Raw genomic sequence first — 25,945 nt, 5'->3', positions numbered from 1 at the left:
TAACTCTATAGTCAAACTCTATAGAGTCAAACTCTAGAGAGTAACATTTAAGTACTTCTTAATATTCAAGATGTATATATAATCAGAGAAAGCTAGTAAACTCTAAGTTACAGGATTACAGCATCCTTAAATTAAAGTAAAACTACATTAAGATAGACTATATTGCAAGTGTCCCTCTGGTGAACTATGATATATAATGAAGCAGTAAAAGACAGCAGAAGTTCTATAACTGCTATTTTCCAATATAGCTTCACACATTAAGTTATTTCAATAACAGGAGTATTTCCCTTTTATCCAAGGCCTCTAAGCTTGTTGGCATCTGCATCCAGTGAGAAGGGAAAGAGAATCAAAACCAAGTAAAACTTATAGGCTGGGATAAGAATCGTTTAATAACTGAAAAAGAAAAATGAAAAAGAAGGTAACAAGAGAGTGAAATAAAACCCAAGAAAGACAAGTGAGGCACAATGCAATTGATTACCACCTGCTGACGGATGCTCAGCTAGTCCCTGAGCAGCATCTGCCACTCCAAGCCAGCTCCCCGAGTTTATATACTAGGCATGACGTCACATGGTATGGAATAGTCCTGTGGTCACTTGGGGCCAGCTGTCCTCCTCCCAACTGCTTGTGCCCCTCCAAACTTCTTGCTGGCATGAAAAACTAAAAAGTCCTTCACTTAGTAGAAACATGTCTTAGCAACAACTAAAACCATCAGTGTGTTACCAACATTGTTCTTATTCTAAATAAAAAACACACCACTGTACCAGCTACTAGGAAGATAATTAACTCTGTCCCAGAATAAGAAAAATCTCACCACAGGGCCCTAATTGTCTTTACCCTTTCTTTTTCATTCCAGCCAGTTACCATTCTTTTGATGTTCCTCCTCTCACTACCTGAGTAGTACCTACTCTCATTACCTACAATAGGTAGCACACCTAGTAGAAAAATCAACTCTCTTTGTAAAGTGCATAACTTAAATGAGAAACACATGAATTATTCAGCAAAAATCACAGGCTAAAGCACAGGAGTCTGACTAGTCATAGTTGCAATGACATTGCAACACTTTTCTGTGGAAGAATTGACAAAAGAACTGTTGGATAAATCATTATTGGATACATACTAAATTTCAAATTAGCATTACGTTTAAATATGGTGCATAGGATATTAAAAGATATTTGTAGAATTATGGTAGGAAGATGCTAGGAAGATAGAGAATACTCCAAGGACGTATGGAGAAATAAATAGAAAAAAAAATTATTCATAATCTAAGATGAAAATACAGATGCATGAGTGCTCCCTGAACCTTTTTGAAGTCAGAGATATTTGAGGCATCTTCTGTTAAGAGACCAAGCAAACAAACCAGTAGATAGTCCCATAAGAGTGGAAATTGCCTTAGTTTGAAATATAAATTACAAGAACAACAGAAACCACTAGGAGACAGATCTCAAATATCAGAGGAATTTTTGGAGGAATAAGCTTCCCACCATGACAGCCACTGTTACATTGCTAACCTCAACAGTACTCGGCTATCTGGTCCGAGCAGCAAATGGTCCTTACTCTTCATTCACTAGATCTCTTGGGCATCCTTTTGTTTTGTCACAAATTTCAATACAAGATGTCTCTGATTTTTTTGTAACCTAGAAATACAACATCTCCAGATATGTGCCATCACCAGATGGGCTTGCTCACAGGAATTTTGGGATTGATGTCTAGAAAATAATTCTAATCTTAGATAGGCTTTCAGTCAGTAGTAGTGTTTACTCTCTAAAAGGAATAAAATTAAGAGGTCTCAGAAGAGATATTTGTCACAATATGAATTTGCTAGTTTTAGACCACAAAAATCATTACATATTTTATTCCTTGTAAGTTTCCAGTTACTCTAAAGCCAAAGCTCCTCAAATTCAGAAAATACTTTTTATTTCTTGAAAAGCTTCAGGTACAGACAAATATTGGTGAACTACAGTTTTGTAACTTAATAAGCTTGCTACTGACCCTAGTACACACTTTAGTAAAGTACTAATGAGTGTTTTATCACCAAAAAAAACCCCATGATGCCCTTCTAATTTCTGTGACATTTGTCTTATCATCCCTCAATACAACATTCCCAGTAAGTAGATCCATGATCACACAGGTAGCTGAGCATGTTATTGCTCAGGCAAATGTGTTATGAATTCTCAGATGATAAACTATGCTAAGGCCGGATGTCAGAGGTGATGAAACTGATAATCTATCAGTAATTTTCTACCCAATGCTCTGACCCATTGAACTAAATGAATGAATTTAATCACTGACTAGTCAACTGATCAGAAAGTGCCACAGGATAAAGAAAGTGTTTTCACCAAGAGAAGACAGACACTATCTAAACCACTCTAACAACCAAAAAAATGTATTTTATCTCCACATCTTACTCAGAGACAGATTCTACCTGAAATCATACTATAGCAAAAAAGTTTATTTTGTGACAAAGTACAAAATTCATCTCATAAAATTTTCCTTAAAAGAATAATCTCAGCAATACCTCTCAGACTGTTTTTTCTTGTAAACAGATTAGGTTACAACCACAAAAAAAAACCCCTTTCAATCAATTCTAATGAATCATAGCCCAAACAACAACACACAAGCAAAGGGTGTTGCTTTCAAAGGAGGTTTTTCAGCACCTTTCTGGATTATATGCTCTACCTCTGATCTGACTGCTTCATGACTAAGAAGAATGGCAGGCCAAATCTTGCACCCTTCACAGAAGTCTTTGCCAAACATTTCCTGGCATGTAAAACACCAATTGTAAAGAAAGCAGTACTTCTCCCAGGTGTTCCTATGGCAAAACAACATGCCTTCCCACTATTGGGTTATTAATGCTTCATTTTCCTGATGTTCTGTGTTGGCAGCCATGACAGAAAGCTTTGAACTTGTTTATTCACACTTGTTTAATCCTGTTTCCACACAGCCCATCACAGCCTGTGGGGCTAGGAAGATGGATGAGTGAAACCAAGGCCATGAGGGGGTCAGGGTTATGGTGTCACTGGATCTCAATAACTCCATCACTCACTGCAGCAGACACTTCAGAGGTCACCTCAACTGAGGAGTCTGGGATAGGCAATGGAAAGACAGCTGGCACAAGCATACACGCCTTCCCTGTAGCTGATGCTATGTATGGAAATAAGTACAGATCCTTATTTACACTGCTCCTTGAGTTGCCAGTGTTGTTTTTAGCTTGGTTAGAAAAACATGGGAAGAAAAGGTGTTTTTGTACAAATATCCCATTGGTATTACAGCAGAAGCATGAAGGCTGAAGAGAGGATCACCAAAAATTAGAAAAAATGATTGATTCAGTGTTTCTTCTGTACCTATTTGCTAATGCATTGGAAGAACAGAAAGGAAGCAAAAAGAGTACACAATGTCAAAGAATGGTTCTAGTGTACAGACAGGGGGATGGAAATACATTTTATACCACAGCTGCGTTGTGCATACTGTGTGCCTTGACAAAGTGTGCACATAGTTAAGAAACAGTTAAATAACTGTACATTATAGAAGTCCTAAATAATACTGCAAATACTTCATTATAAATTGAGAATTCATATTCCCATAATTTTAGCAAATCAATGTTATTAATAAACACATTACACTTTATATCCTGTTTGTTCACCAATTTTGTATGTCCCCAATAGGGATTTGATGACATTCCAATACAAAACTATTCCTTTCTCATAGCTCTTAAATTGTACTACTTACGTGCATTCCCAGTAAAGAACCATTCTGCAAAAGTGAAATTATTTCTAAGAGAGATGAAAATTAGTACTATTAAACTATCTTTAAGCACATCTGCAGCTCTGAAATAAAACAACTGTGCAAGAGGTTTGATATGACAGAAACCAAGTTCTCATTTCTTGAGCATGCAGGTTTATAATGAGAAAAACGACATGTAACCCTAGATCTGCACATATGCATAGGGTATTTATTATAATAGAGTCAAAACATTTTGATGAATGGCAAAATTAGCAGATGAACTATATAAAGAATACTAAAAGACAAGCTTTTATTCTAGCAAGTGAAAACAAGTCCTTACAATCTGACCAAATTATTTGATAGGAAAATCCAGCTAAAAAAAAATCCAGGGCTCTGTCCCAAACTCATTTCTAATCTCACAACTGTAAAAGCATGGGCTTCAGTGGAGGTATCATTTAGATTAATGACAGTGGTAGGGAAAGAACTAATTCTACAATTTTCAGGTCAAACAATACTGCCACCACCACCTACTGGGATTTTTTTTGTTTGCCCCCTTTTTTTTGGGGGGGGGCAGGAGGGTGAGGAAGGTGAGGAGGGGATAGTGGTGCTCTTTGTCAGGTTTTTTTGTAGGTTCCCTTGTTTTTTGTTTTGTTTTTGAAATATGTCAATTTCTCAGAGACAAATGAAACGTTTTTGTTTCGACTTTCCCTATGGCTCACTTTCTGAAAAACTTCTTTCTATTAAGTGCTCCCCAGGGGATGGGGTATTTTCACATCTTTCAATAAGATTGACAGAATAAAATTTTAACATAATACATAAAAGATCTATTAAAAAGTCCAACATTTACAGAAACTAATACATAGAGAATCGTATGTTGCTCAGATGGGAACACAACCTGAAAAAGAGCATGAGGAAAGTCACCTGTTTTTTATAGGAGGCTAAGGGACATAAACATAATGAAGACTATTCCTCATATTCTTAAGATATCATATTACCAATCCAAAGATTTGGCTTCTGCTCATGGTTCTGCAATCAACATGATACATGACTGAACAGATGGCTCAGTCTCAAAGAAAACATGACTGATGTTCAGTGTTGCCATTATTGACTTTTAGGCATGCATCTCTTCAAGTGCAGTATATAGGTTTGAATCACATGGTCAAGTTGCTTCTACAGCAGAATGAAGATTGTATAGAAGCTAATTGAGTGAATAAAGACTCTAATGTAGGCATCTTTAGAATCTAGAGTGGTTTAAATACAAAGCCCATATGAGACCATAGTTTAGGTATAAACTAGAAGTTACTGGAGAAAACAGAAAAGTCAAATGTACCTTTTCAAGGTAGATCAGGATGGCTTTTGCTTCTAGCAAAGCATTTTGGTTGCTAAAGAGTAAATGGCAAAAAATTAATTTGAAATTACTAATATTGTTAAATATTCAAGTTTAGAATATTTAGAACATTAAGACAAAAGTGAGGTGCAGAGAAAGAAAGGAAACTTAACTCTATGTACACATCTCTCGTAAAGACTGTCTTGCAGTAAAGATAATAAACATCTCAATGACTAAGGTGACTGTTTCACCCATTCCAGGTGTTTTCAGCTTCTGTAGGTTTTCCACTATCTGTGTCATTTCTGCAGTCTAAGAAAACCAATTGTACTTCACTGGAATCAATGAGGGGAATGAGCCACTTAAAGCATTTAAGCTCATGTATTCTCCTAAATAGCATCTGTCTTTTTCACTATCCAAGACAGAACATTGCGCTAGACGGACCAACTGGTGTGACCCAGTAGGGCACTACACCATTGTCACTGATACAAGAGATTAAAAGTCTCCTGAAAATTGAAATCATAATCCCAGCTTTCAAACCTAAAAAACAATAAAAATTTTATCATTCTCAAAATCGCTGTGTGACCATATTGCAACCAAAATGTTACTTCATACTAACAAGTAATAATCTGCATATTTCAAAGGCTATATTTGCATGTAAAACCTGTGAAGAATTTTTATCATGGAAATCAATTGAAAGCTGTCCTAAGTACACTATTGTTTTCATCATCACTGATTTCTTTCTTCCATATAAAATAGAAACTAAGAAATTTCATGTAAGTACCTCAACAATGGTGCTCTTCTAGACAAAACACAGGAATTATATTCTAACCACACCCTGAAGTTCCATTTAATATCTGTCTCTGATAAAATACAAAGTGATCATCCTATTACTTGTCAGCTTTAGGGGTTTATAATAGTGTCAGTCATCAAGTGCACTACATATAGCACTGATTAATTAATTCCTAAAGTTGAAGTCAGAGGTTTGCAATGAATTCTTTTGTTCTTCCACGCCTACGTTCTTCTAAATTATACTTGTGGGTGTGCACGTATACAGAACTTTTTGCATACATTATAATCGAAAAAAAATTAAAATATTAACTCATGTAAATTCTTTTGCAAGATTATCCACTTAAACTGGAAATATTTTTCCTCAGATTCTCACATGTGGATTGGTGTTTCAAGATTGTAACAGAAACAAAATGAGAGTCAGTGAAACTACTTCTTTCACACAATGTTCACAGGGCTCAACATTGCTAGGTTGATATTCTGTTCATAGGCTGACAGAAAGTTGTTTCTTTCTCATTTATTTCAGAAAATGATTTTGCATAAAAGGGTGGGCAAGAGGCAAGTTCAAGTCCAATTAGTAGAAGCAAAGTCCTTCAGCAAGATGCAGGTGGATTAAGAAACTGATAATTTTGAATGACAAAGCCACCCTCTTTCTGCTTTGGCATTAATGATCAGGCAACAAGCCCAGCAGGACCCAACAAGAGGATTACGTTAAGCAGGAGGAACTGAAGAACATTGAAGACTAGTGTAGGAGAGGCGAGATGAAGTGAAATAAGAGAAAGTGAACAGCCATATCCTTTCAAACTGATCACAGTGAAGTTTACTATAAAGTACAAGCTCATCTGTTACAATTTACAGAGGACGATAAAGATCTGCATTAGGTAACTACAGAGTGACTATGAGCTATCAAATGCTTAAAAAAAGGTAAACATGATCATAGGACTGACGTGAACAGTGAAGGTAGTTGTTGACATTAGCTCATAATACATGGCATGCAAGTCTTGAAATACTGTATGAAATCTACCCACCCATGTCTCAGAAAAAATACACAGACCAGAGCAGGTGAACAATGACTACTGGGATCAAGCAAATATTTTCCAAGAGAACATATGAGCTAGTTTTTCTTTAACTTGGCAATAACAGAGATAGGAAATGATACCACTGTGGTCTATAGTTACAAAGGAGAGAATACACCTTTAGGAAAATCAGATCACAAGAACAAGTATACATAAAACATGTTTAATGTTTACATTGGAAACATAAGAACTATTTTTTTCACCATTGAAAGATGCAAGTGTTCCAAGATGGGCTTCCAACAGAAACAGGGAACAGAGTGAGCTTGAGGATGAAGGGGAAAGCAATTAAGCTGCTTTTCAAAGTGTAGCTTGAAATGTTTCTGAATGGAGTTATAAAATACAGCTGTGTAGAATACAGATGACTCAGTGATCCAGGGCTTCAAGCTCTTTACATCTCTATATCTCTTTTTACAATAGTACACATCTATGAGACAGCAAAAAGCAACTGCATATGCCTCCCTTTAATGTGATGAAGTCATTTCCAAAGTATCTATATACATTCACATCACTGCTACTTGAAAAAATTTGAGCAAGAGGAGTGAAACAAAACCATGACTTAAATTCCCACATAATTCCAAATATTAGAAAGTCACTCAAAGTATAACATCTGTAGGAACACTTGAAGTGGAAGTATCACCAAAGCCATGATTAAATTTTAGTCCTCTGGGAACAGGAACAGGGAAAAGAACATATCTTAAAAAACACAGGGGGAGGGAGGGGGGAAGGAAGAAGAGGAATGTCCTGGTGTCCTCAAACAAACATAATGATTATTGGAATGAAAAACTATATCTATACATATATATGTGTAACTACAAAACATCCACCAATCTCATCCTAATAATTATTACCACGGTAATGAATTATGTCACAATTGTGATCACACAATACTTGCAGAGGAATATTCTGACATATTATTTCAAAGGAGTACTCTTTTTTTTTAAAAAAAAAGAATCTAACACCACAGAATAGTGCAACAACAACTAATATTTCAATTAACATTCAAATAGTGCTTATAGACTCTTGAGCAAAGGGAATAAAGTTGAAAAAATGCAATTTTTTCCCTAGAGGAAATAAAAATTAGAGAAATATCAACTAACAAAAAAACTGGAACAGTACATGATGACATCCACATTAGCCAATTAAGTTAATAGTTGATCTCCTTCGAGGTTTCTGCAAAGTTATCAGTAGTTCCTTAACTGTCAACATTTTACCAGATAGACCATTCAAAGAGATATAAACAGCAGGATTTGATTTATAAAAATAAAATAAAATAAAAGGTAAGATGAAGAAAGAAGCTGATAAAAATCAAATGAGGAAACGTGCAAGAAATTATTAGCAGTAGACTGAGATCAAATACACTGCAAATAGCTTCTAAAAATATATTGCGGAAAGTTCTCTTTTAGATGGGGAAAAAGGGTAGATCCTACAGAGAAGAATTCAAGGTATAAATTACAGATCTAACAGAAAGCTTCACTAACTATTTCTGGATGTCAAAAGCTATTTCTGCTACAAGAACACTGGGAATGATGCTCAACAATACAACTACCCAGCGCAAGAGAACACATTGCAAAGACATACTAATCTGTTCTGAAGGAATTAATTCCGATACTAGAACTAACTTCTAGCTGTTAAGGAAATGTTTAGGTGGGCTTGTGTACCTTTCTTGGCACACATAACTAGCTGAGCTTAAGCACTCAAAATGAACACTTTTTTGAACTGCTTTTTTAGCTCAAATAGAAACTTTGCAATGAAAATTTTGTCAATTCTTGATTTATCTGATATGGCTTCATTCATTACTATTTATTAAACACTTTAATTTCCAATACTGACCATAAGAATTATATTATATCTTATACAGAAATAGTGTAATATGAAATAGTTTCTAACAATGATACTCCCAATGCTTTCATCATAATATATAGAAATTTCTTATTGCAAACTTCAGAATTACAGAGAAGGTTTGAAGTGTTCCCTCCATCTTACGAAATCTGCCCTTCCCCAGATTATCTAATCAGATACAATTTTGTTCATTTTCTTCTACAAGGGAAATTTTATCTTCATTGTATGCTGTATGCTGTGATAACAGCTATGGTAAGAGTAAGAAAAGAGAGTAAGAAAAACCATGATGCATTTCAACATCCTGATACAGCTCTTCCTCAGGACCAGGGCCACTAGAATTTCCATTTCTACAATAATTACTTCTGTCTTGGTGAAAGGAAGAGGCTTCCAGCTTAGACAGGAAGCATTTTACAGTCTGTTTAGAAGGATTTGAACAAGAGAGATGTAAGTAAAGGAACAGGATGTGCTTTCCATGTATGAAAGTGACCCCAGACTTTGAAATTGCCAATAATAGATTTACGAACAATATTTTTAAAGTCATATGTTGAACAGAAAACAGATGAAAAAACATCACCCACTCATTTTATGCACATACATTATAGTCTTTATGCTATTTTAAAGGGAGTCTTTATCCTGAATATCTCAAATGGAATTAACTGTCTTACTACAAACATGTTGCAGTCTTTTGCACATGCTCCAGCAAGTAGCCATTGACATTATGATACAGAGAAGATTGCATAGCATGTATTTTACACCTCTCAGCCTTTATTCACTAAATATTAAGACATATCTTTTTTATTTGTAAAACTACTGTCTCTCATGTTTAAGATCTGGATTATGCTTGTTTTGCAATACACCTATGATGCTTCTCACTAAACTCAGTGTACTATTACAACCTCTACTGTTACAGATAAAAACATAATTCACTTTTGGATCTAACATAAACAGGATCATTATGTTTGGAGAGTGTTCCAAAGCCTGCTATTCAAGCAATCTGTGACATATAAATAATGCAAGACCTCTTCTTTCTCCAAATGACTTCAGTTCAAGCATAGATTCAGAAAGATGGAAGCCCAAATTTATACTGCCATTACAAAATTCAATCTATTTCTGGTTCTCCAATTGAATTATGACTCAGAGTCTTCCACTGTTTTCTATTAGCACCAGCCCACACACTCCTACTCTTTGCCAATCCATGCAGAAAAGAATCTCATTTATGAATATTCCTGAGATTTATTCTTATATTAAAATGGCAGCAAATCCAAGCTAATCTGAAAAGCCTCCTGTTTGCTTTTAAAGGAAACTAAGGTAGAAAATTGGTCTTTTTTTCCTTTTCCCCCCGACCTTTGAACTACAACCTCCTTGCCACTAAAGCGTTCAACACCTCATTTAATCTCTCCTCGCTGCACTGGCACAGCACTGGAAAAGGGGAAAAAAATAATCTGGGGACTTCATCAATTTTTCATGAATTTTCATTTAGGCCAAAGCCCCCTCTTACAGTGGTCGATAGATCAAGCTGCTGTCACATATTTAACACCTGGGGCTACAGCTGCTATCTCTGGGGGCTGCCGCTGACTCACGCTAGATCAGAGGCAGCCTGAGTCAGTGTGAGGACCCTTGTGCTCTTTCTCTTGCTTACATGTGGCGCCCCAGTGCTTGCAACTGAAATCCTACCTATAGTCATTATTGCAAATGTGTCTCCCGATACTCCCAGTGGAAAACTCCACTACATAGGTTCAATCGTGTTAATTCTTACAGAGTGAAAAACTGTGCTTTTATTTTAAAACTTCTGTCTTTCAAATATGAAAGCAATTTCATGAAAGACCAAACTATTTCAAGCCTACTTCCCTTTCTAAAATCCTCCCAGGAAAATCTGAGCATCAACATACTTCTGATAATGCCCACCCTTGTTCAGTTTCAATAAAAAAAAATTCTAATACAGAAAATCAAAAGAAAGATGTTTTAATCTTCAAGTATAAACCTTTGTAGTTGCTTTAGGACTAGAACATTTATTTTTAACTATTTAAGCATAAAGTCACGCAAATGCTACATCAGAATTTGCAAGTACACAGTGGAAAAATGGCTTTGCTGCTACAAGTAGCATTATTTTTTCCTTCTCAGGAAACTCTTCCTGAAGAAAGATCCTACTGCACAAATTATGCCATAGACTAATGCATTAAAGGAGAACGAAACAGAATAAATCATATCAATCCTAAACTATGACTTCAAATACAAACTCCTGTTTCTTCTGAAGTGTCTTCTGGAATCAAGTTTTTCTAAATTAAAAGCATTTAAAAAAAATCTAAAAGCAGATTGTGTATGTTAATGATGGTTTTTAACTAATCTCTCAAATTATAGTTCACAGTTTCACTGTCACACAAAAGTTTTTCTGAGGACACATATCAGCACAAAAATATCTGCCCTTTATTTTATGCACATGCTCTAAATAGGTATAGATTTAAAGGCATACTTAAATGCCTTGGATGAGCTAGTACCTGAATTCATCATGTTTGGGAACAGTGTTAACTGCTACTGGATCAAAAAACCTTTTCAGCAACTTTAAAAAAACAAAACAAAACATTGGGCAAATTGCTTGTATTCAAGATGCTCTGCATCACCACAGGCTCCAACTGAATTTCACTGAAGTTTTTCTTCTGTCTCTACACATGGATATGGGGTCGGGAAGAAACAGAAGAGAATGGACCACAATTAACAGTTTATCATCATCTGAATGCATAAGCATGAACACACTTAACAGATACATAAAACTAATAAATATTTCTTCATACATCATTTAGAAAGTTGCAAGCACGCATTACTGGCAACTGACAATTTAATAAGCAAAGTAAAACAATTAGTGATTCTTTCACTAAAACAGCAGACTCAAGAATTTTAAACCAGTAAAAAGCAGCAGTTTGTCTCTAATGGAACAATTTGAAGCCACCTAGAGTCGAATAATAATCCAAAACTCTGTTGTCAGCAAAGAACAGCCATCCTTTTCCTGGTGATGAAAACAGTTTGGCTTAGTGTAGGAAAGAGCAGTTTTCAACACCATTACAGATAGCAGAAGTAAGACCCAATTTCATTCAGCTGTCCCAGCTCCAACAGACAGGGCTGCAGTATCCAGGCAACTCAACTGTTTCCTGTAGCAGTTGAGTCCAGGTGAATGAGGACTCCCTGCTCACAACAGGCTGTCAGCAACAACTCATTTCCCTAGTCTGCAAATGGGCTGCTATGGTCCTGCCCATCTTCAGTCCAGAAATGCTGACAGTAGAAAAACAGTTAAAAACGTTAAAATAATTTCTCTGAAAGTTACCTGAAAACTTGATTTAGAACCAAAAGTCGTATTAAAAAGTGTCTCAAATCCAAGGGAAAGCAGGGTAGCATTAGATACACATCAAGCTCTGCCAATGTGCTTTTAAGACCAATGAATAGAAAACCATTAGAATCTAATATTAAGTAAACAAGGAATGTACTTATTTAAGGTGGGGTTTTTTTTTTTGGTGAAGACCTCCTTGAAATCATAGTCATGCCATAGGTCAAGGAAAGCCAAAGCACTGCTGAAGTGCAACAGGAGTGTCTGCTTAAAACTGCTAAACTGTTGACCAAATTCTCCAATTAAAATTTCAAAGCCAGGAAAACAGCAAAATAATCTGGTGTCAGGTGTATGCTACTATTGCAAAAACTTTGGCTATAGTTTCAGATCTCGTGTCACATTCTACGATCTTTCTCTAAAATATCCCTCACAATGAAACTATTTTCAAAGTCTTCCACTATCTCACATACAGTTCATGCCACCAGCTACAGCGGTTACAACAATAACTCCAGAGAGGGGATATTGTAACAAGAGTGCTCAGTAGGGATCAGTGAAAACTGATGAAACGTGAAGCATGTTTAAATTTCAAAATAATCACTTATATTTGATGACTCAAGGAATAACTTGAATGATCTTCTGAACTTTGGCAGATGTCTGAATCAACAGGATTGCAATAAAAGTTTTATGTGTTTACGCCTCCCTCATAAGATTTCTGAACAGACAATTTAAAACCCACATGTACAAAGATAGAAATAATCCAGTAAATTTATCTGGAGTCTTACTCACTTAAATTTCAGTCTTCTTTAAATTGTTGTTCTTCTTGATTCCTAAATACCTACCAAAACTGAATAACATTCTGTGATGCCTTTATTAGCAGATACACCTTACTTGAATGTGTGCTGAAACTGTATTCATTTTTTTGTTTGAAACAGTTCTGAATCTAGGTTACAAGTGGAAGGGAATGGACAAGTCTGTTCTACTTCATTTATACTACCATCTAAATATTTCCAAAATGGCATTTTCTGCAATTTCTGAGAAGACTGGTGCCTCAAGATCACATTACATTGGCTATAAAAGTTTAAATACAGCATCAGGAACAAAGATTTATCTTCTGTGCGCTGCATCCTCCCATCTAGCTTTAAACCCAAATACTTTCTCATATTTACTTAAATCCATTCTTTATCAACTAAGGAATACAAGTTTGTGCTAAAGTCCTACTTCAGTCAAACATATTTTGGTGAAACTCGTGACAGATAAGACCTGTAAGGGTGAAAAACTTAAGTTCTGCAAGAGAACAGCATTCATAAATCCACTAAAATACAAGATCTATGTAAAGATCCTTAGTTGATACCCTGAATAAAAAGATTAGTGTTTATTCATCCCATATAGCTAAGCAGCAAAAAATAATATATGCTGCATTGTATTTTATGTATGATGAGCTTGTTTGCTATGTGAGTTTAACAAATGTGTCAGCTAATTCTACTGGAAGCAGATAATGCACGTCAGGTGGTCTCTGAAAGAGATGTGACGACTTATCTGTTAAGATGAAGAGAATCGATAAAGAATAAGACTGCTTTGGATGATATGAGAAATGGACAACAATTTCACTTGCCATTCACATAATGAATGAGGCCTGTATCAAGTTTATGATAGAGGAGCATATATTGAGGCTTTCAGCAGTACAGAACATGAGTCACTGAGAAGCTATATGCTTCTGCCCAGGTAACAGATGACTAGATGAAGAGAAAAAGACAGTGCACCTTATAGTAAATGATAGGTATTTTTCCACATTAGTTTCAATATAACCAACTTTAGTCATAATTTAAAAATTAAATTACTCTTCAGAGGAAGATTAGCCTTTGGCCATGTTTATGCCAATCATGATTATGTGCTGGCTGGAACTTTGCTTCAGTATAAATCACATATTCTGTATGGTCATTGCTACTGTATTAAATGCATGCAAAAATGCCTTGACTAAGAGCTATAGCTAATGACAAAATGCCACACTTATCTACATTTGTTATCTCTCAGATTGCTGACTGTGTGCAAGCGCTAGAAGGCAGCATAAAAGCAATTATAAAGTTTCACACAGTGCTAATCATACAAAACTACTCACATGCCACTTCCAGAGATGCATTGCGACTCACAGCTTCTCCAAGATAGTTCCTTGCTACGCAAACATAACTTCCTTCATCAGGTTTACTCCTGCGTCCATGCACTATACGCAGGAAAAATAAAGATCCGCTGGGCAGCAGCATGCGGTGGGAGCGCGGGTCATCCTTGTCTGTTTCTACTCGCTCTCCATCCTTGTACCACTCAATAGTAGGAGTTGGCCGTCCTTCAGCTTTGCAGTTCAGAGTTGTCGGCTCTCCTTTAGAGACTATCACATCTGAAGGATGCTCAACAATTCGTGGTGCAAAGTCCTCCTGGCGGAGACGGGATCCTAGAGTAAAAGAAAAGGAGAGAGGCAGGAAAGAACAATTTATTTTAGCTCTAGGCATCACAAAGAGTTCTCACAGGTTCCTCTTTAATGCCACAAACATTTTCAAATTAGAGAAAATATGAAAATCTGTACACATCTGATATTGTTTTGTTTGATATCAGAGACTGCATCGCTTTCAAAGCTAAAAACCTGAGTTGGACTACAGATACACACCTCTAAAGCATTATCAAATTCATACTACACACAGACTGGGCTGAAAGAAGGATCTCCTATACAAGCATGTATAACAGTATTTTCCTTATTCCAATAAACTTTCTATTTATATTTCCATCTAGATCCTTATGTGCTTCCAGATTCTGCTTATGGCTACTGCTCTCCCACCCTTTCTTCTGCCAGACTGAATAGGTGGACATCCAAAACCACCACGTCCTACCACCAATTGATAACAATTTTTGTTCGTTTATATGTACGCTTTTTACCCTTTTTCCACAAACAGTCTAGGTACAGAAACAGAAGAAAAAAAATTCCAAACCAAGCAAACAAAAACCTACACCGATACCTGAGAGGCATTCCTTCCTTCACAAATTTCTAATACACCGGTTGGCAATTTTTACTGATTAAAGTATCTGAAATAACTAATGAGCTTTATTTTTATTTGGAAATCTCAAATGTGATCTACGTTTTAGGAAATTTAAGTAGATTGCGTGCATCTACTCATACATACAAATAAAATACAGGCATACATATGCCTGAAAGTGTATTGCAAGCACCAGTGCCTTGGAAATCATTATAGATTCATTTATCTTTTTCTTCTCTCTGCATTTATCCTTTTTTTTTTTCCCCCACTTTGCTTTTTGGTGTCTTTCATCTTTTATCTGCAAATGTACTTTCTAACACATTTGCAGTATCCCTAAATCTGTATCACAACCCTGGCTACATGGTTATGGTGAGTTGAATATCACCATCATTTCCACATAGTTCATCTAAACAGGGATCCGGAACCTTAAATGATCTCTGAGTGCATGCCGGCAGCTCAGCCTGAGTGCAGCATACCTTGGAGAGAACGTAGTTATACTTTTTCCACTATTTTTTTTTTCTCACTATTAAGGATTAAATAAATTATTCCCTTTATCACTGGAAAGTAATACAACCCAAAGCACCTTCATCTTTCAGTTGCCACCAGAATACTGTCTTCCTCCCTGCTGAGGAGGGGAGTGATAGAGCAGCTGGGTGGGTACCTGGCAGCCAGCCCAAGTCAATCCACCACAAAGGCCATAGTGCCTAGACTCTCCATTGTGTGCAGTGGGCCGGGACATCCCATATAAGGCACTACTGCACCACCTCTTCATTGAGTGCTTGAGACCAGGCCAAACTTGCACGTTATTTTTCACTGTACAATACTGATGATGAATATGCCATTGTTAAGACTTCACAGCTATCGGTACCACCAGGTATTGATAATACCGACATTTCTACAGCACTATTTTTTTTCCCCTCTACAATAGCAACTTTGTGCTTTGCCCTGTACTTTTTACATCCAGCCACTTCTACACACCATTACGCTTTTCTGTATTTCCTTCATACTCCAGTGTCTTCCCACTGCCTGGGACAGGGAAGCAGTAAGGCCTGAACATTGTCCTCCACCTTCTCCAACAAAGCCTTACCCTGTCACTCAAGTCCTGGAATAAAGAAGAGGGGTGCTGAAGAAGGGGAGACTATAAAAGTAAGGAATATGGAAGAGATTTGCACTGGGTGCACCATGCTGGAGAAAGTCCCAGTGCCAGCTTTCCATTACAGTCTTTCCCATATAGTACAATTTTTCTAAGACCAATCACAGCATCCCAAACCTCCATGGAACGCTTGTCAAAAATATTCAATAGTATCAGAGGACTCACCATATCTTGCTGTACCCTTTTTCTGAAATTCTTTGCATAATTAACCTGGGGCTGTTTAGTCTAAATAAAAGAAGACTGAAGGGGATCTCATCAACACTTAGAAGTACCTAAAGGTTAGATGTCAAGACATTGAGGCAACCTTTTTTTCTGCTGTGTTCAGTGACAGGAAAGGAGTAATAGACAGAAGTTGGAACACAGGAAGTTCAACTTTAACGTGAAAAACTTCTTTCCTGTGAGGGTGAGCTCGCGCTGGCATAGGCTGCCCAGGGAGGGTGTCGGATCTCCTTCTCTGGAGATTCTCTAAACCCACTTGGATGTATTCCTGTGACCTGATCTAGGTGGACCTGCTTGAGCAAAGGAGTTGGACTCCTACCAATCTGTGATTCTGTGATTGTCTTCTCATTTTTACAGCTATTAACAGACAAACTGTAAAAATAAGAAAGCACAAGAACAGTGTCACTCAACAGAAAACCAAAGTCCAGCACTCCTAACTTCAGTAACAATCATTCAGATATAGTTCATTACTGCATGTTTAGTTAGACTATATAATTCTGACAAATAGTTCTTCTGCGACAAACACATCACAGTAGTTTACGCTTCTGCATTGCTTCTCATAAAAATGAGGTTAGTGCTCATAATTGTTGGCAAAAATCATCTCTTCTACCATGGATGCTGTAAACTCTTTGAGTGGAGCTGCCATTCTAGTGTAATTGGACTGCACTACTTAAACACAAGTTATATCAGCTTCAGCAGGTTAGTAAAACATTTGCCTCAATTTTCTGGTAAGCAGTTTTTCTGAGTCATAGAAAAGAATTTTAAGATCAGTGTCTTAATTTTATTTCAGGCACTACATATTTAAAAATATTGTCAAGGGCTCATTTACTCCAAAAGTTATGAGGAAAGTAATAAGGATCCATTCTACAGAGTGAATCTGCCTTTGGACTTCTGTTTTGTAAATGCTCTATTCACTATACTAAGGCTTGTCTCAGCAATATAGTGTTACAACACTGCTGAACTCTTTCATTGGCTACCAGATTCAATTATCATTATAGCAAAGGTCTAGCAACTTTGTTGCTTTTTTTTCAAAAGAAACAGATAAAAAAACCCCACCCCTATTAGTTGTGTCAAGAAATTCTTACTAATCTTATCAGTAAGAACATCAAAGTTGAAGTGTTTCTTAAAGTTTGAATCACATGAGAGAATATGACTAAATTTTGACAAATGATTAGCAGATTTCAACAAAATTAGTATCCAAAACCACCACCAACAAAAATCTAAACTATTAATTTTCTAACGCAAAGGTTTGTTGATAATGTTCAAAAATCTAATGAGAATTATAGGCCATCTTCAACCTTTAAAAAAGGCTTTTTCCCATAAAGAGTTAAACCTTCTGCCTTATACAGCCCAGTTCAGAACCCCTCCTCAGGTCATAATAGGACTAATTCCTCCTCTCCAGCACAGATGTTTATCACAAAACTAATATTTACCTCACTCTACCCTAATTAAGTAATTTGTGCACATGAGAGGGTTGAGATGTGGGCAGCAGAAACTATGCCAATCAGCAAGGAGAAAGGCTCAGGAGGAGTTCTGAGGGGGACTCATACCACACATTCCTGTGATGGTTGGGTGTACCTTCAGCTATCTAGCACTGCAAGTTATTTCCTTCAGCACTTAAGAGGGGGGAAGAAAAACACACAGAAGAAATCAATCAGCAACCACAACAGACTCTCACCTTCAGAACTGACTGAGTAGCAACAGCTATCCTAGAAGGATACTCTTATTTAGAAGAACAAAGAAAACTGAAAACTTGACTTCACTGCTTCTCTTCTGGCAGACACCAACACTGTCTTCCTGACAGAAAGTGATAGCCCCAAATGGTGTTTTCCTAGTTGAGTTTTGACTCTTCCACTATGGCTTTCCCTCACCTCACCTCCCAGTACTCTTACAAATACATCCCAATTTAGAAGGAACAGAGAAAATATTAACCCCCTGAGCTAACTAGGCATAAGATGCTACTTCTCCTTTTACTGGAGAGCAAGATGGAACCATGACCTACTCAAGATCATAAGTCGTTCCACTTATGGTGGAACACACTTAGTGGTGTATCCTAGACTACCCAGGCAGCTTGCCTCTCCATTCTTCCTTCAAGGCTATATGCATAGAGCATGTGAGTAACCTCTGAGTTTAAGAACTCCTAAGTAGTCATTACTATGATGCACTGCAATGGCTTCAAATTGGCTGTTACATGCTGTTGGGCAAAAACATGCCTTTGGAAAAAAATCTTACAAAAATATCATGACTAAGTGAAAGCTGCCATGAAGCTGCATCTACAAAAAGAGTATTAACACTTCCTTGAATAAATACTCTAATACTTACTGCATGTGAAGGTTCACATAACTTTTGCAGATGACTGGTTTTAACACAGAGAAGATTGGCTTTATGCGCACCTCAACTAATTCACAGTGAAAGTTTTACATTTATTTGTTTATTATTACTTCACAGAATAATTGAAACCATTCTCCATAAACAAAAGCCCAAAATATACATGAAAAAAAGATAATGTACAAGTTTATCATGGTATCCTACTGCAGCATTAAACAGTTACTAAGATTCCTCCAACAAAAGCCAAGACGTAAGCCATCTCTCCAACTTACTTCTATCCTGGTCTATCTTTAAAAACTTTGTTTTATATTTTACAAACACTTCTGCCGCAAACTGAGTAAGTCACCATTACAATTAATTACTTAACAAAATTGAGCAGCAAAATGATTCTCATACAAAACAAAAAAAGAGCAGTGATTCTATTGCACTTTTAGCATCTGCCACAACATGACATACTCCTACGTTAGTACTACTAAAAAAAACCCAAAGAAAACAAAAAAACCAAACCTAGGTAAAATTACAAAATAAAATATGTATGACATTCTGTCTTGATGCCATCAGGCAAAGCACAATAAGCACAGAAAATAAGTACACCATTCAACATAACCTCAGTGTCATCTGGAACACTGCTAATAACATGCACCAGCAATGTGTGTGTGATTGTTAGTTTTATGTGTGAGAATCTAAGCTAGAAAGAAAAAATGGATGAGAATAGTTTTCACTATAGAGTGAGGGTATAAACAATCACAGTATATAGAGTTAATGTTGAAATCCAAATAACAGCCTTGGGAGGGATGAGGCTGGAAATAAACAAACAAATCATTCTACCTTAATGCTGCTGAAGTTCCCCATGCAGTTTTGTTAAGATCCTGCTATAGCCAAAACCAACACATCTGTTTACATTACTTTATTAGTTAGCTCAATGTTCTCTTCTTTAATTGGCTTTTTTTTTAATGGTAAGGCAAAGAAGGAAGGAAGCAGCATCTTCAAGGCAGCTGCTGGTGTCTCCTGATTGGAAACCTATTAGTAGAAATAGTTCAGATTCAGCAAATGTGTCTTTCAGAGAGATGTGAATTGATGTAAACATCATAGTACAGTGGATGCTACCAGAGCTAGAAAACCTAATGTAGGGGAGGTGCTCAGGCAATATTTCATTAAGAACCTAAGTTAGGAAATTCAATAGCCTTCATTGAGTAAATCAGAACTACTGCCAAATAGCAGGAGACAACTGATGGAACAGTATTAATGTACTGATTTATCTCATATGTTAAATTCTTATCTTAATAGATTGATATATTTTCACTGGTTTCTTCCCAAGTATACAGCAAAGTAAGATTATACTGCTAATTATTTGTTCTTCCTTATCTTCACCCTCTTTGCTATTGTTCAAATTCACAAGCCAGCACCAAATTAAAAGAAAAAGACTATAAAACTACATACATATAAAAAATCACACTCAAATTTACTTAGCCAATAGTAACATTTATTTCAGTGAAAAGCTCCATGATATTTTCCAGTCACTACTTGGAATAAATAAAGAAAAACACAAGGAATTAGCTAAGTCTAGGTTTTATATTATTTCATTTTTGCTTCTACTGCTAGATACTACTACTTACACTTAAAAAATGCAGAATTTTTCCATACTTCATAAAGAATATATCTGAAATTTCTATGGTAAAATATAAGTTATAGTCTACAGTTAAAACTAAAATATGGATCATGAAATTGTTAACTAAGTGTTAATGCTATTCTGTTGCATGTTTACTTGTGAATAATAACAGAATCTCAAGGGCTGAATAACATCATCTTCATTTAAAAATGAACATCAAGTTATAAAATTGCATTGTGTAAGACACTGAAAGACATTGTTTTGTAACTAACAAACACAGCTTTCATTTTCAGGTACTAAAGCTTGGTATCAGAACTACTGATAATTGCTGACCTGATAAATGTTGACTAATGGGAAATGCTGTATTCTCATAATAGTAATTGGTGACTTTATAGCTTTGTGATAAACTGTCACTTTGCAGGTAATGAACACCCTTCCATTCATATCTAGCTTTACAAGAATCATTTCCACATCAGTCATTGCTAATGTCTATAGAGGTCAGGACACTGAACTTGCAAAGCCCACCCTCCTTCCAGAGCCAAGCAAGAGGAAGCTGCTAGACGAAACACTTTGCCACAAAAAAGAGAAAAGTTCCACTTTAGATGGAGCACATGCACTGAAATATATTCACCACCTGCACTTATACCTCCTTTCCTGTCCTAAGAACTTGTATACTTACATACTTCCTAATCAAAAGTAATTAAAGTGGAAAGTAATTAAAATGGAGTAAGTTGACAAAAGTAGAAAAAAATCTAGACTGCATATTGTACTTCAGGTGTCTGAACACACTCTGCTCTTCCAGGTCTCCTGCTGTAATTCAATTTGGATGTGTTAGAGGAGACATTCCCTCGGAATTACCTTCAAGATTACTCTTTTGGAAAGTGTAAAAGACAATGGTCACTAGTTCATTCTGACCAGTTCAGCACCGTCAGTGTTCTGACTAAGTCAGTCTGTTTCTACTATATAGCTACAGTTATACTGATAGCACATAAACAATGTTATTTTCAATATAGGTTGGATGATTCTATAGCTAAATAACCCTCAGAAAGTTAATTGAATGCAAAAAAATCTTCTTAAAGATATTTTCTAGAGACACAGCAGTAAGAAAAGCAAATTCAAAAAAAAGTCAACATTCTCTTCTTTTTCACTACATTTCCACAAAGACACTATACAATCCCTACCCTAAGGATAATGTGCTCTGTGTATGCATGTAATATATACACACATCTTCATAGAAAAAGGCATCTGGAAATTCACCTTCTAGTCCTCCTAGGCCACTGTCTTTCAAATTTCAAGGAAATTTCAAGGAAAATATATTGTTGCACTTCATGCTTCTCCAATTTTATTAGATTCACATCAAGACCACAAGTTGATTTCATCTATTAAGCCTTCTCTTAGTCTGTCATATAAGAAAAGTGGCAGTAAACACTAAATTCAGAGCCATTTCAGTCATTTATCAAGTCACCAAAATGTTTATGGCTACTGGGACAGTGGTGGTTAATTGAAAAGCCAATGACTTTATTATAACTACTAAGCAATTTTGAAGAAAAAACAATATTGTATCAGTTTTAACATTAATAATGTGACATATTATTTCATAACACAGATGTCCGAATTGCCTTCACAAACCTCAATACTCTTTCTTCCTTTCTCACTTTATCTCCACCTGAGACCGCTTGTCACTAGTGATTCAGCTAACATACCATTTATTTGCATATCTTCACCTCCCTTCCAACTTCTTCCTACCTGATTTTCTACATATAAAAATGTCTTCCTATGTTGATCTCTGAGGCTGCTGTTTGTTTTATATAACTGATTCAGATAGAAAAGACCTTTAAGATCATCAAGTCCAGCCCTTAACCTCACACTTTGAATCTGACATCTTTTCTGAAGGCTCATGTTTTGATTTTTCTAACATTCCAAAGGCATAGCTTTAATATACTTAGATAAAAAAAGTCAGGACTAGATTTTCACTAACAGGACTAACTTATTTAGCACTATGAATGCTAAACATCATCCTTACTACAGAGTTGCCACCTACTATTCTATCCTTCCTAAAGTTATCATTTTATTACTAGGAAAAGGGAAGTTTAAAATATGACGTGATGTATTCCACTCTGTCATAGATTTGAAACATTTTTGGTTCAACAGTTCTGATAGGTCATGCTTGACAGGTGTATTGTATATTTAGTGCAGGAAAAAAGTAATGCCTGAAAGACAAATGAACTTGAAAGACAAGTTCATAATATACACTTTACTGTAAAACAGTAGTAGAATAAAGAAACATCAACTCAAAAAAGTCATGCTGACATTTCAAAGCTTGTGTGCGCTACAAGTGAAAACAATCAATATTGTGTCCCAGAGGTTATTAGCTTGTTCTGTGCTTTTGATGGCATTTTGAATGCATTCCTTATAAGAGTTTTACGAAGAATACATGCTCTGCTTCAGTACAAAAGATTGTTTATCAGGAAAAGAAACAGTAATTTGTAATAAAAAAAAAATGTATAAAAAACTCCTGCAACAGAAAGTAATAGATGCAGGAATGAAAAGGCCTGAATACATTTTATTTTACTTGGAGGATAACTCCAAAGATATATTTCAATACCAAAGAACTCTCTTTTATGCTAGAATCATGGGTTATTTTCATTGCACAAAATAAGGAAAAAAAAAATCAGAAGGTATTAAAATAACAATTAAAAGAATAACATGCAAAATCTTTTCTGACTATGTAAGATCTTTCGCACGGCCAGGCTTGGATTCTTTTTTTCCTTAAGCAGACCAACACTTCTGAATGACATTAAGCTTGGAAAAAAAGGCACTCCTGCAGCTACTCAGAGCTATCGAAAGACAGTCATAGTTACTGTTCATTTTCCTGCTTATTCATATGCCTTGTTCCACTTAGGAAGTACTTATCGGAAACGCTTATTACATATATCTGTTAGATATAATGAATAAGTACGTTGCTTTCACTACCCTTTTAACCACAGGGTTGACTGAAAGGAAGCAGAGATCTCAAATAGAGATCCAGTCAGTCACATCCTAGTTTGAACAAAAGATAATGTACAAAAAATTCAAGATAATGAGAAAACTCAACTGGAGTACAGGCTGATGCACTGGCATCAGGCTGATTATCCTAGATGCATTCCTCTAGGCAAAGTGACATGGTAAAAGATTACATTTCAAAAATTTATACTTTACAGTCTCTCCTCTTCCCCTGAGATTTGGCAGACGGGAATAGACTCTAGTGATATGACTGTTTCCAAGGTAAGGTTTTTGTTCAAAGCCATATCAGCTATGACAAGGTCCTCTGAAAGCTTTTACCTTGAGCAAAATTAATCCATTAAGCAACACATACTAAATTCCCCAGGATTTGTATCTGCAGATAAGCCACCTTTCCTATAGTGCACATCTGCCAAGAAGGGATAGCAGGCAATGCTGACAGGACAGATCAATAACTGTCATTAAAAACATTTGACCAAATCTTATTGAAAAGCTGATTCTATGAAGTTTCTGTTGTATAAAACTGACTTTGTTTTGCAAGGTGTAAACAACTTTGATTACAAGGAAACTTTGCAGACATAAAATTTGGTTTGAGGGGTTTTTTGGTTGTTTTTTTTAGAAATGTGAAAAATAATCCAATGTCACAATATAAGCACCCTATTCCTTCTATGAAATTATTTCAGGGGGAACATTCCAAAATCACCATAAAGACTTAATGGAAATTTGTTGTAATTCACTTTTCTTCAATTTTTTTTTTTTTTCCTCATGACCAACGTACCAACATACAAGTGTCACACTTCAATTTTGGGTTGAGGGGTATGGAAGAGCAGAATAGTAATTAAAAAAAAAATCCAATCTGCATTACAGGCCAAAAATCAGAATAGCCAGCAAAGAGCAGAGCAGTTTTGTGCTGTGTTTACTAGTGTAAAATGCACCTTGATTTAGAAGTTTGCTAATAGATTTCTCACACAATAGGAAATACCAAAAATCTACTTCCCTTTTCATACAGCACTTCTGACAAGTACATTAGGACCACCCATATTGCAAATAGGTTAGCTACATTCTTTCACTTTACATCTCAATGGCTGTGCTCTCTTTGCTTTGGAACTTGTTTTGCAGAGTCTTACCACTCCTCAAAAATTGTTGCATTCCAACACACTGCTTGCAGTGGAATACAGCACTTATGAGAGAAGTGAGTAGTACCCTTGAAAACTGGTATATAGATTCTCAGGCAAATTAATCTTTTTTTTTCCCCTGGTGAAAACTGATGTTACATTTGTAAGTCACTGCTTCAATGAGAAAGTTACATCCATTTGTTTGTGGCAAAGCAATATAGTTTAGAGTTCAGTCACAGAGTAAAATATCTACTGTTGCTATGCTCCCTGGAAGCAGATAACATAGAGCTATTTACTTAACACACCAATATCTAACACACTAACTGTCCACAATCCCTCCTCCCCAAAAAACAACAACCCACTATACAAACAAAAACACCACCAAACCATCACCAAAAAAAACCACACCCAAACCAAAACCAAATCACTTTTAGTTATATATAGGTTTTCTTTCTCAAAAACGCTCTGATTTTGGAATTAAAATAGTTGTTCCAATTCAACTATTCACTGACTCTAAAACAGTGAGACAATAAAAATAACTTTAAAAATTTTAAATAATAGGGAAAGAAGAGAAACACTTACAGATATGAAAAGCAGAACAAATGAGAAGGGTTATGTGAATATATGTCTATATTTTTATAAATGTACACACATACAATATATATACACACATAACCTCCAGAGGTCACTTCTAATCCAAATCATTCTATGATACATATACAGCATGTAACAAAAGCATCAAATAGAGAGCAAAAGTGTTTTTTCTCTTCTCATCCAGTAGAGCTCAAGCACAACAGCTCTCCCCTTGGGAGCCTTTCAAAACCACTCTGGAATTTAGCAAACAAATGCGTAAGTGTATGTCTGACTCTACCCAACATCTTTTAGCTCTTTCTCAGGTCAAGGATAGAAAAAAAAAAAACCCACCAGACATTGATTATAGACAGCACAATCATTTATTATACAACTAGTATACTGTCATCATAGCACTGGCAAAGTAACAACATCTTATCAGCCAGTCAAAAAGAAGTTTTCATCTTCCCACATACCACTGTAAAAATCAATGGCTAATTAGGAGCAAGTAATTTTCATACTTTTGCATAGAAGGGTTGATAAACACAGGCTCTCCAGTCTAAAACGTTCTATTGATAGATGATAATGACCATCTAAGAGATTATGAAAAATTAATTATTAAAAAGCTTTAAAAATGTGTACACATGAAAATAAGATTTGACAATATTAAACACAAACAACAGCTACAAAAACAGCTTTTGAATGTCAATCTGGTCCAGATCTCTTCAAGAATCAGAAGTCAAATAGCTATCACGATAGGATACAATTGGCACATTCTGTGAAATCGACCTAACTTTATTTACAAACTATTATAATTCCACAAAATCTAGGAAGATGTTTCTCAAGAACTTTCAACCTGTCTTCAAA

The 25,945-nt window shown here is 35.9% G+C and overlaps 1 protein-coding gene across 3 annotated transcripts in view; it reads right to left on the bottom strand.

Moving 5' to 3' along the window:
- ROBO2 (roundabout guidance receptor 2) overlaps positions 1–25,945 on the bottom strand; it is a 462,417-nt gene that overhangs the window by 401,148 nt on the left and 35,324 nt on the right. For all 3 annotated transcript variants that reach the window (XM_062002636.1, XM_062002644.1, XM_062002650.1), the window contains exon 2: positions 14,181–14,507. In XM_062002636.1, coding sequence (XP_061858620.1) covers positions 14,181–14,507 — 327 coding nt within the window. The remainder of the gene's footprint in view (positions 1–14,180; positions 14,508–25,945) is intronic.

This window comes from Colius striatus, chromosome 1 (genome assembly GCF_028858725.1).
Source record: "Colius striatus isolate bColStr4 chromosome 1, bColStr4.1.hap1, whole genome shotgun sequence".
NCBI lineage: Eukaryota > Metazoa > Chordata > Aves > Coliiformes > Coliidae > Colius > Colius striatus.
The sequence above is the reverse complement of the archived record's forward strand: the minus strand, read 5'-3'. Positions and strand labels throughout refer to the sequence as shown.